Source organism: Neodiprion virginianus, chromosome 5 (genome assembly GCF_021901495.1).
Source record: "Neodiprion virginianus isolate iyNeoVirg1 chromosome 5, iyNeoVirg1.1, whole genome shotgun sequence".
In the NCBI taxonomy this organism is placed as follows: domain Eukaryota; kingdom Metazoa; phylum Arthropoda; class Insecta; order Hymenoptera; family Diprionidae; genus Neodiprion; species Neodiprion virginianus.
Window position 1 is genome coordinate 25,104,645 of NC_060881.1, and position 14,074 is coordinate 25,118,718.

At 38.0% G+C, this 14,074-nt stretch overlaps 1 protein-coding gene and 1 long non-coding RNA gene across 3 annotated transcripts; both read left to right on the forward strand.

Annotated features, from left to right (window-relative positions):
- Positions 1-4,346: 4,346 nt before the first annotated feature.
- On the forward strand, positions 4,347-5,320 carry LOC124305224 (uncharacterized). 2 transcript variants are annotated; one of them, XR_006908343.1, is made up of 3 exons: positions 4,347-4,845; positions 4,907-5,051; positions 5,152-5,320. It is a non-coding gene; the product is annotated as an uncharacterized LOC124305224 (long non-coding RNA). The 2 variants fall into 2 exon arrangements; XR_006908344.1 differs by having other exon boundaries at positions 4,347-4,723.
- Positions 5,321-11,764: 6,444 nt separating this feature from the next.
- Positions 11,765-14,063, forward strand: LOC124305219 (mitochondrial E3 ubiquitin protein ligase 1). The gene is made up of 5 exons (XM_046764382.1): positions 11,765-12,186; positions 12,385-12,590; positions 12,813-12,997; positions 13,182-13,386; positions 13,469-14,063. Exons 1-5 carry the CDS (start codon positions 12,082-12,084, stop codon positions 13,794-13,796), a joined length of 1,029 nt encoding a protein of 342 aa, XP_046620338.1. The 5' UTR covers positions 11,765-12,081; the 3' UTR covers positions 13,797-14,063.
- Positions 14,064-14,074: the final 11 nt, after the last annotated feature.

Sequence of the window (14,074 nt, forward strand, 5' to 3'; positions counted from 1 at the left end):
GAGCACCGGTGCTGGTGGAAATAATTTCGACGCCTAACTGCGAATTTGATTTTACAATCAAGTAGCGGAATTTGGACTTTCGTAGTTCTGACGTAGAATTTTTAGTAGGTTATCGTATTTTTTTGTGAAACGTAGTAGTATCAGAATTTTTCACAAATTATCGTCGTATTTTATAGATAATTATATAGAAAATGGCTGAGATTTAAATTTTGAAATGGATACAAATTGTGGTAGAATATCGTGAAATTCCTGGTTTAGAAAAATAACAATTGTTAAGTTTTTTCATAAGATTCGCCTATCAAGGTGAAATAAATAACGTGTGACAGATTTTCTAAATCCGTTTGGATCACACTCGGAAGATTAGTAGATCAGTCTTCGAGTGTAGATCCAAATTCAGATGGGTATACTCAAATTCTCAGCCATAAGGTTTCCCTGTGAGATAGACGCGACATCTAACGGTGGTTTAAAAATTCGTGGGGTTCATAAAAAGTTGTACTATTCAACAAAATTCTAAGAATACTACCACAAAAAAAATTTACGGTGCCCGGGTCTGAAACTGTAATTATATTTCATAGAAAATGATGAATCTTCATAATTTTTTTTAAAAACTTATTATTTTTATTACGAAATTTCAGGAGTTTCTACAAAATAAATCTATTTTCTCCCTGTCGGAAATTGTAATCACGTTTTATAGAAAATAATAGATTGTTACAACTTTTGGTAGAAATTTGTAATGTTCAGTGTAAAATACAACGATATTCGACGATTTTCCAGAATGTTCCACACTTTTAGACAATTTCCTACGATGTTCGAATATTTTCTGCAATTTTCAACGAACTGCACTTTATTGCACCTTGACGAAGAAATTACTTTCACCAGGGGACCGAGTCATAACTGTTACATCCTTTAACGTTTATTCATTCCTCATTGTCGATACGGATGTATGAGGTGTACGCTGTATAGTAATGACACCTGCACGTTATAGCCAATACCTAATATGCCTATATGCTTGATGATGAGATCTCACAAAGTTCTGAGAATCCGGACGATCATTTGGTAATTGTGGAAAAGTTGACCGGTAGGCGATTCGAGGAGCTGCGTAGACCGCTGATATCACCATACCTCTACAATTAGCGACAAAATCGATTTCCTTGTATGGAGCAGCAACGATAATAATAATAATAATGATAGTGATAATGATAATAACGATGACAAAAAGGAACGATTCTTATACTATATCGAGAGATTTGCTGTGCTAACTTTTTGCCTCACGTTGCTCAACATCAACGCCATTACAGCAATCACGAACGATCAGTAATGGACCACGGCTCTTTGATATCTCTTTGTTTTCTTTTTTTTTCTTTTTTTTTTTCATCTATTCCTTTTTTCTTTACGCCACACGGCTGACCGTGGCAATGGTCACGATTCGGAGCCAACTGACTCACCGGCCACCTCGTAAAACGGTTACCATGCGAATTTTACGGAGAGGAGAGAAGAGAGGAAGAGAAGGATTCATATATTACACATGAGTGTTTACTACGGCACGTGTGCCACAATCGGTAGCTAAGAATTGGCAGATTTATTTCTTTAATATAGGTATAATAGATAATAAATATCCGGTACTATAAAGAGTTCTTGGCATATCTGCAGGGCCGTTATCTTGTAACACCTCGAGACGCCCAAGCGTGATGAGTTGACGGAGAAAGAAGGAAGGAAAAAAACCAGCGAAGGTAACAATGCTGATTGTTATATAATAAGACTTGCTGCGATATCAGTTCATTGACGCGAGAGACCGAGGTTTTTTTCCTTCGCATGCATACGGTACACGTACACGTATGTATGTGTCGTATGTGATAAACGAAATTTGTACAGATCTTACGTGGGTTAGAGGTCGGCGCAGAAGCGATGGTTTCGGAACGCGGGTCACGAATTAATAGCCAAGTTTTTATTCGTCAATCAAGACTCGAGGTGTGTTGGAAGTCTTTTTCCATAACAACCGACGTGAACAACTGGAATTCAATTTTGGCAGGGATGGAGAGAGAGAAAAGCACAAACTATTTTCGTGCAAGCGATAAGTCAAATTGAGTAATATTACACGTACAATAAGCATAATGTAATATGTTTTAACGTCTCCGAAGGAAAGAAGTGAGAAAAATATCTGATTTGCGTGTGTCGAATAGAGGTACCTGATATAAAAAGATACGCGGAAGAATATTTCTTATTCACGAGTCTGTAGTTTGAAAGTCGAGTATTGTATGACGTTTTCAACACATGCATAAGTATAATTACCGTGTATGCGTCGTTTGCCAATTGTCACGGCGGCGTGTATTTCCTGGTGAATGTCATCTACGGCTTTGCTAAATCTCAGATCAGATATAGGTATATTGCAACGTTGGCGTAAACTCCAGGAGTGCAGGCTCACAGCCAGAAGCGCGGAGAGATCTCCTGGGAAATGTTTGTCAATCCTGCAAACTTCGGTGAACGCGGATCGATCTGTTCGGTGCAAGCCGAAAGAAAAAGATGTTCATCGATGATGGGAAGAGCTGCGTCAAGGGATTTAGCGAAAGGAGAAACAGCGAGATATTTTGTGTTTTTTTTTTTTTTCTTCGTCACGAGCGAGATTCGAATTTTGATATTAACTTTATCTTACAGTCTTTTTTTCCCTCAACTAGGCAACGTCGTTTCCAGTCACTTATATTTTATTACCGGAATTATTGGTTTCCAAAAATCGATAAATCGATCAATTCCAAGAACACATTCGGCATGTATCCACCATTCAAGCTAACGAATTTACATGCGTATTATTATACGCTATAGTGACGATTGTAAAAATACTAGAGAGCGTTGTTAAATCCTGATGATCGTAATGCCAAGTGTTTTCTTTTTCTTTTGAAAATCTACTGTTAATGTCGTTCCGACATGCACGAAGCGATCATCCGCATCAACGAGGAAAGTATTCTGTATTATTATTCGTTTACTCTTGTTGTTGTTTCGCGCAAGCTGAACGATAACAGACATAACATATCTATATTCGAACGGTACAACAAACAAGGTGCACACTATTTGTTCAATGCAGCTATCGTGTAATATCAATATTTGCAGCAAAAAAAAAAAAAAGTGGCAGTAACATAAACAATAATACAACTCGTGCATGCATATATTGCAAGTTGTGCGTCATAGCGACTAAAATTATCGATGTATAATTATTCATCGTATGTATTTTACCTAAATATCATCATACGGATAATTAATTGCAGAAGTTTTAAAACTGCTCGCACCATCCGTCATCAAAGGCCAAAGGTATTAATCAATTTATTCGTGCTTTCAACAAGTTACGCGAAGTTTATCTTTTTTTTTTCGTTGTAAAAGTCTTACAACATTTTTCACATGTGTTATATCAGCAAATACGTTTCATTCGTATTATATAAACGTTCTTATGCGGGGCTAAATTTTTATAAATACAATTGAACGACCGCGGGGAATTATCATCAGATTGGATCAAGACTCGGGACATTTTTCGATTAAGTCAGCGAAATTTTACAAGGTTGACTGATCGCAGATTTCACACCATTATCACAGCTGTAGTAAAAACTCGAGGCTTCGTAAAAATAGTACTACTATCAATAATTACCAACGCTTATGATCATTGAGAGAAGTAATGCTTCTGCAACGACATGACTATACGCAAACTGTTAATATTAGCACATAAAGTGTAATAATAATAATGATAACGACAACGTGAAATTTACCCAAAAATAGAAAATAATCAACGGTGTAAAGCAACACACGATCTACACCGCGAGCAGTAATTGTGAATCACGGCATAAGCCATATTATGTTTAATTATCAGTAATACCAAGTTTTCACCGGTTGACGCAGCAAAGAAGATTTTAAACACCTTCTTCCAGCCAATTGAATCGAGACGGATTGTACAGTTTCGGGTATTTTCAGACTCAATGTAGGTCTCGGAATCACAGCAGGTACTCGATCCTTCGATTGTCGAAGCCTCTGATAAGATATCCTTGTGCTCCTAGCGGTGATTCGTGAAAGTTGCGTGAGACCAAATCGAGTTTTCGGATATTTTTAACTGCGTGCAAGTTGAGTTTGAAGAGTATACCTAAGCATGAATCCACGAGCCGCGAGATCGGATAATTGACAAACGTCGAGATTTACAGTGAAAAATAAGACGCGCATTAATTATATTTGAGTTTTGCATACATCGCACGAACATTGTCCCTGAACCTGTTTCCGAGTTTCTTGACACTCCCCCCACGATTATGTTATAGGTATACCTTGTACTGCGCAGAGAAATACGCACATGGCGCATTTTACGTGCCAACCGCTAGTGAAAGGATTGATTCTGAAACGGCGATGTTTCTCGCAAATTATTCAATCCGTTATACAGTCATAAAAATCCCGGTTATCTTTACTCACAGTTATTTACAACCGTGGGAATAGTTAGTTACTTGACAACTATGGTCGATCAACGACGTCATTTTATGTTAATTCCGATGTTTTCGAGAAGTCTGAATTATACCGTCCTCCGCGATCTTCGAACAAAATTTCACGACTAAAAATTCTGCAAGCTGAGTTATAATGTCGCACAGAAGCGAGAAATCAGCCTCCAACGTTTCAACGTTTTGCATCAGCGATCGTAGAATCCTGAGAGCAAAGTATACCTGTATGTCAAGTATGTAATACACCGGAGTAGATCCCGACAGAAGTAAGTTAGCACTTAGTGACACTATCACGCCTGGCATTAGCGTAGCGCTCATTTAATTATAACAGCGGAAAAATTCTTCACGTGGTTCACAGCTGATATTGTACAGATGTCATGTACGAATCGTATGTACATTTTTAGGTGTATAAACCGTTTATACTTGCTTGAAAAATTTACAACTTTCAGATGACGTTCGCTACTGCGCGTGTACGTGTACAGTTCGGAACAGTGATTCTTAGACGGATAACTTTTTGGCAAATCAGTTATGTTGGCAATGGAGAATTAGCCCGCAGCGCCACCTCCGGCCGGCCACGAAACGGACTCAATTATCGTAAATATAACATAACCTATTTGAATTTTGTATTCTTACGTTATTTTATGTAAGGCTCCTGGTAAATGTAAAACAACTCATTTGAATTTTGTATTGTTAGGTTACGTTGTGTTTACGAAGATGCCTGTTTCACCGGCTGTCCGCTGGTGGCGCTGCGGGTTGATTCTCCATTGCCAACGTAACCGGCTTGACGAACAAATCACTCGTCTCAGAATCACTGTCGCAAAGTGTATCCGATGAAGAGGGCGGTTAGACGCGACGCATCGATCAGTCGGGTTGAAAAAGAAATAAAAAGTTCTGAATACCTGTATCACTTGAGAGATTAGTCAAGAGTCTACTTCAACGAGACATATTTTTGCATATTAATCTTGGTGGGTATCAAATCTTGTCTGGCGCGACATCAGGAGACGATAAGGGAATCAGGAAATTCAGCAATTATTATTATCAATCTTTTGTGCACTGCAAATATAAAATAATTATGCTTAATCGTTGCGTAAATGGACTTTGCGTTGAAAATATATTATTATATCCGACAGAATCACAAGCTGTGATCAATCAATCGAACAATGCTATTGAATATAATCCAATTGATAAAACGATAACGGGATGTTTTTTTGCTGGCGATTCAAATCTTCTTATTAGTTAAAGAAAAATATATGTATTGCCACTGCGATTTTTTCTCGCTCTCTCCTACTATACCTCAACTTCTTTCATTTTCTACGCTTCTCCTTACTCCTCTTTATTTTCTTATTTCACACTGACTGCAGTCGTAAATCACCATTTACTCACGCTTTATGGCTGCTGGCGCTGAGGAAACGTATAAAGAGTCTAGGGTAACTTAGGAAATTGGGACTGCGTCAAGACTCCACCGCAATACTTTCTTCTCTGCGTTTACCACTGAATTATACAAGTTATACATCCATGAAGTTGCCCCCTGATAATCAGAGCACCAGATTCTCGCACATAAAAAATAAAAATCAAAAAATCATCAACCGAGCTACGTTGACGTTAAAAAATCCATATCACACCTTATAGCCTAATGGGGTCAAAGTTGATGAAAAAGAAGTAGGCTATAAGAGGTTCTCAGTTCTGGTTTTGACGAAAATTATACTGGATGTAGGAACTGCGTAGAATTTTCGCTTGTGTGGTGTTTCGAATAAAATCCTGCTTCTCGAAATCATCAGTATTATATAATTTATGATTTCCGAAGATTATAACGTCTAACCGACAATGCGCTCAATGAACTCAAGTCGTTCAAAGATACCACCATTCATTTCTATGAACGAACTGCCCCACACAGCATTGATGAACCGATAACAATCGCTTGTAAGAAGTATAAATTGATTCAAGATAATGCACGTATAGTGTAGACTATTATGTCACTCTCAATCTTTTCGAATGTATGATTTACGGCCTCACCGTCACGTCATCTACATATTCTAATTATTCTAACATATTTTAGAATTCACTTGAGATCTCGGTGCATGCGGAAAGTACCTTACTCACGATATTCGAACGAAGAATAAATCAATGAACAATAGCTATAATCCCGTAGTTTACGGAATCTAAGTTCTTTTTATCAATCCCCCGAATCTCTGGTCTGACACTGTCGATTCTCACTGCCTTGCAATTAGGGGTAAAATATAGTAAAGGAGGAAGAAAAAATACTTGGCTAGGCGCCCGTGACGTGTATAACCGCTACTTTCATTCGCTCGTTTTTGTACAACAGCATATTGTGTAACAAAGAGGAAAACTCGGTCTTTTCGGGCCGAGTGTAAGTTTGCAATATTCAGTCGTAGGTGAGAACGCATACGAGTCGAAGACAAATATTGCAAGTGCGCGAGGCGAAAAGACCGTTGACTCCTTGTTGCACACGATTCTTTACGTAACAAGAGTATGTTACGCGTTTTTTCACGCAATTGAGGTTAGAGTCGCGTAATGTCAAATTTATTCGCGACAGCGCATGCGCGCAGTACAGAAAAGATCACTTTCAACTTCTAGGACTGAAAAATGGTCTTTTCAGTACTCCGCGCATGCGCATTCACAGACTGACTCGACCGTTCTAGAAACGAGTACTTTGTGTACAGAAAACACGCATGAAAAAAGGTGTAAAACATGCTCGCGTTATATGAATACCGTTAACCGTTAAGAACGTGAATATAAACGTTACATCCTATATCGATGTTCAATCAATGGATAGCTATTTAATTAGACGAGATTGACGATGTTGTATCCCCGAAATCCCAGTATTTTAAATTTTTATCAACACTGAAACTGCAAACGCCGGCGAGCCGTCTGTTTGTCTCTTTCGTTGATTAGTTACAGTCAATTAAATATAGACGGCAAAACTCAAACATTAAACCGTCAACTGCGGAGATATTTTTCAAACTAGGCGACGAGCTTCGTTTTTTCCAACTTTTAAACTGTGCCGGTTAAATCGAAGGATATTTTCAACATGGAGAAATGAGTATTTTTATTATAGCCTTTTCTCCGTTGTGTTATATCGGCAAGGATTATCTTATTAATTTTGCATCACATGTTGAAATTGCCTCCAATTTACTAAATCGACGTCTTGACTGATCGCTGCGCACTCACATCAGTGCCGTGTATAATAATTCGAATCGTTGCATCATTTTTTTTAGCGATTTGCGCCGCACACGTTTATAATTATCCGCTTGTAAACAGGATTAAACTCCGCGATAAGGTCAGACGTTACGATCTTAAACCGTTTAGTCGTACAATTGGCAATACTTGCAGGCATGGTGATGGTTTCCTAGATGAAAATACAAAGAAGTGTACACTTCGCAATTCACAGCCAAGTGTGGATTGTCTGCCTACACCTTACCAACACCTACGTCATAACGTGTTACAACTTCGTCGCAACTTTATTATTATTTTATGAGAACCGGCAAAGATGGTGCAAATACGTATTGACGTTGAATATATGCCGTATTCGATTGCGGCACTGAATTGTATAAACGTCGGTGAAAAATAGGGCGAGTCACAATCAGATTTTCATCATTGACAATGAGCTGGGCCCCATCTTCATATTCCGGTTCGGTTCGAAAACCATTGTTAAATATTTTGTAATTTAGACAACATACATCTACATTATAGAGAGAGATAAACGTTTTTCCATCCCGTACATTTGACACTCGAACTATTCAAGACACCTGATTATAATATCTGACACATCGTTCACTAAGCGGTATATCATTTTCTGTCCATTATTACTTCATACAGGTTCAAAACATCGTTATGTATCTTTCGCATCACGAAAGACAGTTACGGAATTTGAGCTGCTGAGATTGTCAGAAGTGAGTTGTTAGTAAATTCCGAGGTCTACTTTAAACAAGATCGATTATGACGCAAAAATTGTCCATCGACTTTATTTCAGCCGTGACGACTAGCTCGATTTTAAATGTCAATGGCAGTAGGATTAATTAGACTATTGACGCTCGGAAAGGTTCCACATCACTTCGTCAGAAACAAATTTATCGAAATTTCACAGGTACTTTCGAACGATTATGAACGGATACGAATAATTTCGGATAAACAATTTTTCTAAGAATTTGGAACTTGACAAAATATACCGTGTCCAATTTTTCTCGCCACGGTAGGTTAGAAAGAATTCAGAACGAGGTTAACGAGCCTAACGTAATACCTGGCCGTGTATTTGATGAAACAGATTGAAAGAATCCTTAAAATGAAACTAAAACCAAGAATAGACGACTAATGTCAATTCGAAATTTAACATCTTGTTCACAAGCAACTCCATGGTAAACTCCACTTTTTCAACTATTTCGCGAACCTTTGATGACACTTTTTTCAAGCAAGGAGCCTGATGTCAGCCCTACTAATAGTCCATTGTCAAAAGTTTAATTAGCCGTGATAATCGGCAATAGATGTGCGTACACATAGTTTTTATAAGATCATTATCTCGACCTCGAAGCTGCAGATAAATATACTCACGGAACTTAAAAGTCAGCGTTTTAAAACAGGTTTTATACATACATATAGCTATTGTGTTATGCATCGTTAGACGCTGTGTACACATATTGACGTGCCCATTTTTATACACAGTTTCGAAGTAAGAAAACAAAATATTTTGCATAATTCACGCGACGATGGGGAACTTTGTTATTGCGACGCAAAACTGTGTAAAAGTATAATTGGACAACAGTATTTATAGCCCGAGAGAGCATGATAATACTGTATTTAATACAGCGCGACCATTATCTGACAGTCGTTTAAATGATCCTACGCACCGTGAATGTAGATTCCTATTATTTCAAACATAGGTATACCTAATTATGCATACGGTCTCAACACTATGTTAACGGAATTTATACTGTACAGGACAATTAGAATTATTTAGACGACAGATGTCGAGGGACTTAAATCGTGACGGTGACACCATTGTGCCGTTTCATTGCGCCGTAGGTGAATAATGCAACGCCCAGTTGTATCCAATATACGTACGTTTTAGAATACACGCGTATATTAGTATTCTACATTCGTACGGTATTGTGCTTGTTCATAACTGCTCATTGTGTACTATTTCACAAAATCGACTCTTTCAAAACAGATCAAGATCACTAACGAGTTAGAAATGTGCTGATTAATCTTAACGCGTAAGAATGACAGTTACGTGACTGTTTTTTTTTTTTAAATTTATTATTACATTATACCACGTAACGATTACTGTTCAAAAAAAATCATATACCTTCTACAAAGAATATGCAACGCTGTTAGCTTATCTGCGATGGCTGTTGCCGTGAACTCGGATTCGTAAAAATTGCTAATATTAGCTAACAATCAGAAATTTGAAGGTTATACTGACGCTATTATTCGATCAAAGACATACCGTCAGAGTCTGCATGGCTTTTCTCTGTCAGGCCGTTACTCACGATCAGAAGAAACAACAGGGTCAAGAAACTGCGATGAACTGTTTAATAAAAACTTCATTCCGTTAACGAGCAAAACTGCGAGAATAATGCAGACGAATTTCAATCTGGCACGGAACGCGTATGGACCACGCTTTATGAATAATACTAATTATTCATTACAACGTACGACCGTAATTTCGGGTATATTAATAACTGCGCTTCATGAGTCTCGTCGAAAAATACAAACACAATAACTGTTTCCACGCGACTCGAAAAATATATTGACACCGTTGAACCTTGAGTACAAACATTAGGATGCGTCACATCAAGAGTCGTACCATCGCAATATTATAATATTCTTTCAACTATCTATTTATTCGTGAAATATCATCTGCCTATTGCAACTGTATACGCCGTCGAACAAGTTTTTCGTCCTTCGAATAAGTTTTTATTGAAACTGTAAACCTTGGGCTTGAGCCTGATACCTATGACTATATACAGTCGGCGCCCTCAATAGGGCCGCTCTCGGGGCTGTAGGGAAAGATAATCCCGCTCGGTGTGTTACCACCTCCACGCGCTGCCTACAGATTCATTTCATGTCGTCGTTTTCATTTTCTGAGCGATTTGTACTTTAAATTTGAACGTACTTTTCGAGCCTTTCCCCGAAAAATACGAATTTTCAACCAAAATACATAACCACGAAAAACAAATGCATTCTTTTCAAAGTTGAAACCATTTCGACGCAATTTTATTGGAACCTCAACGATCCCGACTTCTCCCCGGTCCTACTGACAATGAGAGTGGCGAGTTCGGAATTCAACGAATCTCGTGACGAGAGTAGAGTGGGGGTAACGTTCGAAGACGGATTAGGGGAAGCGGCCCTATTGAGAGCGCCGACTGTATATGTGAAACTGGAATTATTCGAATGCCTGATTAACGGTTCGCGGCAGATTATATAACTTGCAGTATGAGAACTAGAAGATTCGTCCCAGATTCGAGTTTAGAATTTTACTGTCATAGTTAACGTTATTCAAAATTTCAATTATTACGGACATGAAAGAAAATAATGTTAGACGTGCCAAAGGAGATTTCTCGGTTTAAAATTTTTTTAAACTTGCTTAAGGAGAAGACATATATGCATTACAAAAACTTTATTACCTGTTATACGTACGTATTCACCGTTCAGTTATCTGCTGTACGAGAGAATTTATCAATCGTGAAATGCTAAGCCAAACCAAAATTTAAACAAGTCAATCCCTGTGACGAATCAGAGTTTATCGTAATTGATAACATCGTGTCTCTTGTATTTATAAGTGCCAGACAGGAGGTCTTCAAAAAAGATTGATCCAGACTTGTGACGTACCTGTAATAAAAAAAAATTTTTTTCTTCTACTTTACTAAAGGTTTCGTCATAATTGGCAATACTTTATCGAATATTCCAGGTCGTCCATACCTGAGACTACAGTTCTTCGAATAAATATTAAACCAACATATTCGAAAAAATATTCACACTCGCATTTGACAACTAGAAAAAGAAATAAATAAACTACAACGCTATTTGGGATACGAATATTCGTCAGAATCACACAAAAACTAATTCTTTCGTCTATTCGAATAGGACACAAATCATAATTTTTTGGATGAAAAATTCATGGTTCCGCAACTCAACGCATGACAAACAATCTACTAGAAAAAGGACGATCGATTTTACGTTCGCATTCGGGGATTGGAACGGAATTTCAGTCGGTCAAGAAGACATATGGCACAAAATGCAACCGTTGATTCATTTACGCTAGCCATTTACCATCAGGGCGTTCGAATTTCTTTAACGGGTAAGAATATATCGCGGAGAGTTCGATCTTCGTTTAAAGCATAGGTCCATAGTTAGAGGCCATAGATACGTACATAATTAGGCAGAAAAAACCTGGGTGCATGAAAGAGACAAAAAAAGGGAGCAACATTTTTGGGTTATAGGGTTTTAAAACTTGATTCTTGGCCTCGCCGGATAGACTCAGAACCTGGCGTAATCTGTACGCACATACATATATCCGTACAAAAATGAACGAAATTGAGTAGAATGATACACGTAAAATTTGCAATATGAACATCAGAATTTTCATAGATAAAAACATAACCTAATCATGGAGTATTTAGGGGAAATAATTGCGCTTGGAGTAGATGGGATAATTTTTGGTATATGTTTGAAGCAGTATTATCACTGTAAGAATGCTCTCACCGCCGTTAAGGTAACCTACAAATGATTTACTCGCTAATCCCACTATCGCTAGTTTTTGCAATAAAAAAGAAAAATGTTTTTATCACAATTTCTTGCCGCATACTTCAGTTTGTAAAAAATACTTCTGCACGAGGTTTAACCATCTTCCCAGTTCTCGCTGACTCTCCAATTTTAACCCTATCTCAAGTCTACTTTTTTTCTCTACCAGGGCGCAGAGTTTTACGATGTCGGCACAGACCTTGGCAAGATACTTGACAACACGTCAGGTCAAAAATTGGATTACGTAGCGATAAGAGGAATCGTCAAGCCGCTTGGCGAGCCTCTCTATAGTGTCAAAAACAAAGACCTAGCAGGTGTCGTTCAAAAATTAAGCGTCAAGGAACATGTCGTCGCTCGAACCACAACTGGTTTCTGGTTTGTTTTCTATCTCTTGATCAACTTTACAGATAAGCTTGTAAAATTGCTTCTTCTAATCCGTCATCGAGATAAATTATTGAAAATCAGCAAGTTTTTTAAAGTCATTCACACAACATCATTCAGGGATCTGTACAGAAGCTTTTTGAACAAGCATTTTTCACAGCTAAAATTTTATCTCTAGACAAACATTGAATCTGGTGATATTGATGATTTGCATAGGTCAGATCAAGAGCGAACGATACAAGAAGTCTACAACAATGTACCATTTGTATTGCGACATGGTAGTTACAATGTCGAAGTAGTGGATGCGCTTGCTGCGGAAATACTAGATATGGACACTATATCGGATCACTTTGAACCGAGTGTACCAACATTTACAGATCACCTTTGGGGTTTTTTTACAGGTGTGTTTTTTTGTGTGTTTATTCGTATTTCTGATCTTAGAAAAATTTGCTAAGCAATGGCGATCATCTTCTGCTATTTTATTTGAAACCGAACTGGCATCTCATTTATTCTATCCTACTGATGTACCAACAAAAACTCTACCTGTGATGTGACAATTCACTCAAACAGTTTAAAACCATTTAGGGGTTCGCCAGAGAGGTCTCCAATCGACTGAAGAGATGCTGAGAGATGGGGCGATTATCACTGGCATAGGGGAATTGTCGAAAACGGTTGCTCGATCAGGAGGTATTAGATTACAACCACCGCTCAATGGGACACCCTATTACCTGACCAGCATGTCCATTACCTCGCTTCTGAGGAAACTGGATGATCGAAAAAAAACATACTGGTACATTTGAATGACTGTTAGCAATGTTGTACTTTGACATAAATTTTATAAAAAATTTCTCACGATACTATACTGGTTTCAGGTGGTTGTGTGTGATGTTTGGCGGGATTGGCCTTCTGATCAGCGGAATAGTAGTAAGGAGGTACTGGAAGGATAGAGAAGAAGAAAGATTGGCCAAAGAATTGCGGGAATCGTTAGCTGCGTCACGTAAAGAAAGAAGACAGAGAGTGAGAGACAAAGATTTGCGAGAAGATCAGATCTGCGTTGTATGTCGCTCGAATCCAAAAGAAATCATTTTACTTCCATGTGGGCACGTCTGTCTGTGTGAAGATTGCGCCGAAGGTATTATTACTCAATGCCCTGTATGCAGAACAACCATTTCGCAAAAAAATCCCGCATATTTTATATAGTCATGAATTTTTGTGAAAAATTGACATTATATACAATTTCGCATGTATACATTTTTTTTAACGATTAAAGATATTTAGTTGGAGAAAACAACACTGTCAAGTCTTTCTAGTTACCGTAGCTATCCAAAAGTCAGATGATTGTATTGCATCAGATTCCCCTTGATTATTAGAATTTGAATATTTAAGCCAAATGGGCAGCAGCGTTTCATAACACCACCTTATGACTTATGGGCTTTCACTTCATCAAACGGTAATGAGCTCACTCAAGTTCGGCGCAT

Coding starts and splice junctions, on each gene's coding strand:
- LOC124305219 (XM_046764382.1), top strand. CDS start 12,082: ATGGAGTATTTAGGGGAAATAATTGCGCTTGGAGTAGATGGGATAATT. Junction 12,187..12,384: donor ATGCTCTCACCGCCGTTAAG/GTAACCTACAAA, acceptor TTTCTCTACCAG/GGCGCAGAGTTTTACGATGT. Junction 13,387..13,468: donor GATCGAAAAAAAACATACTG/GTACATTTGAAT, acceptor TACTGGTTTCAG/GTGGTTGTGTGTGATGTTTG.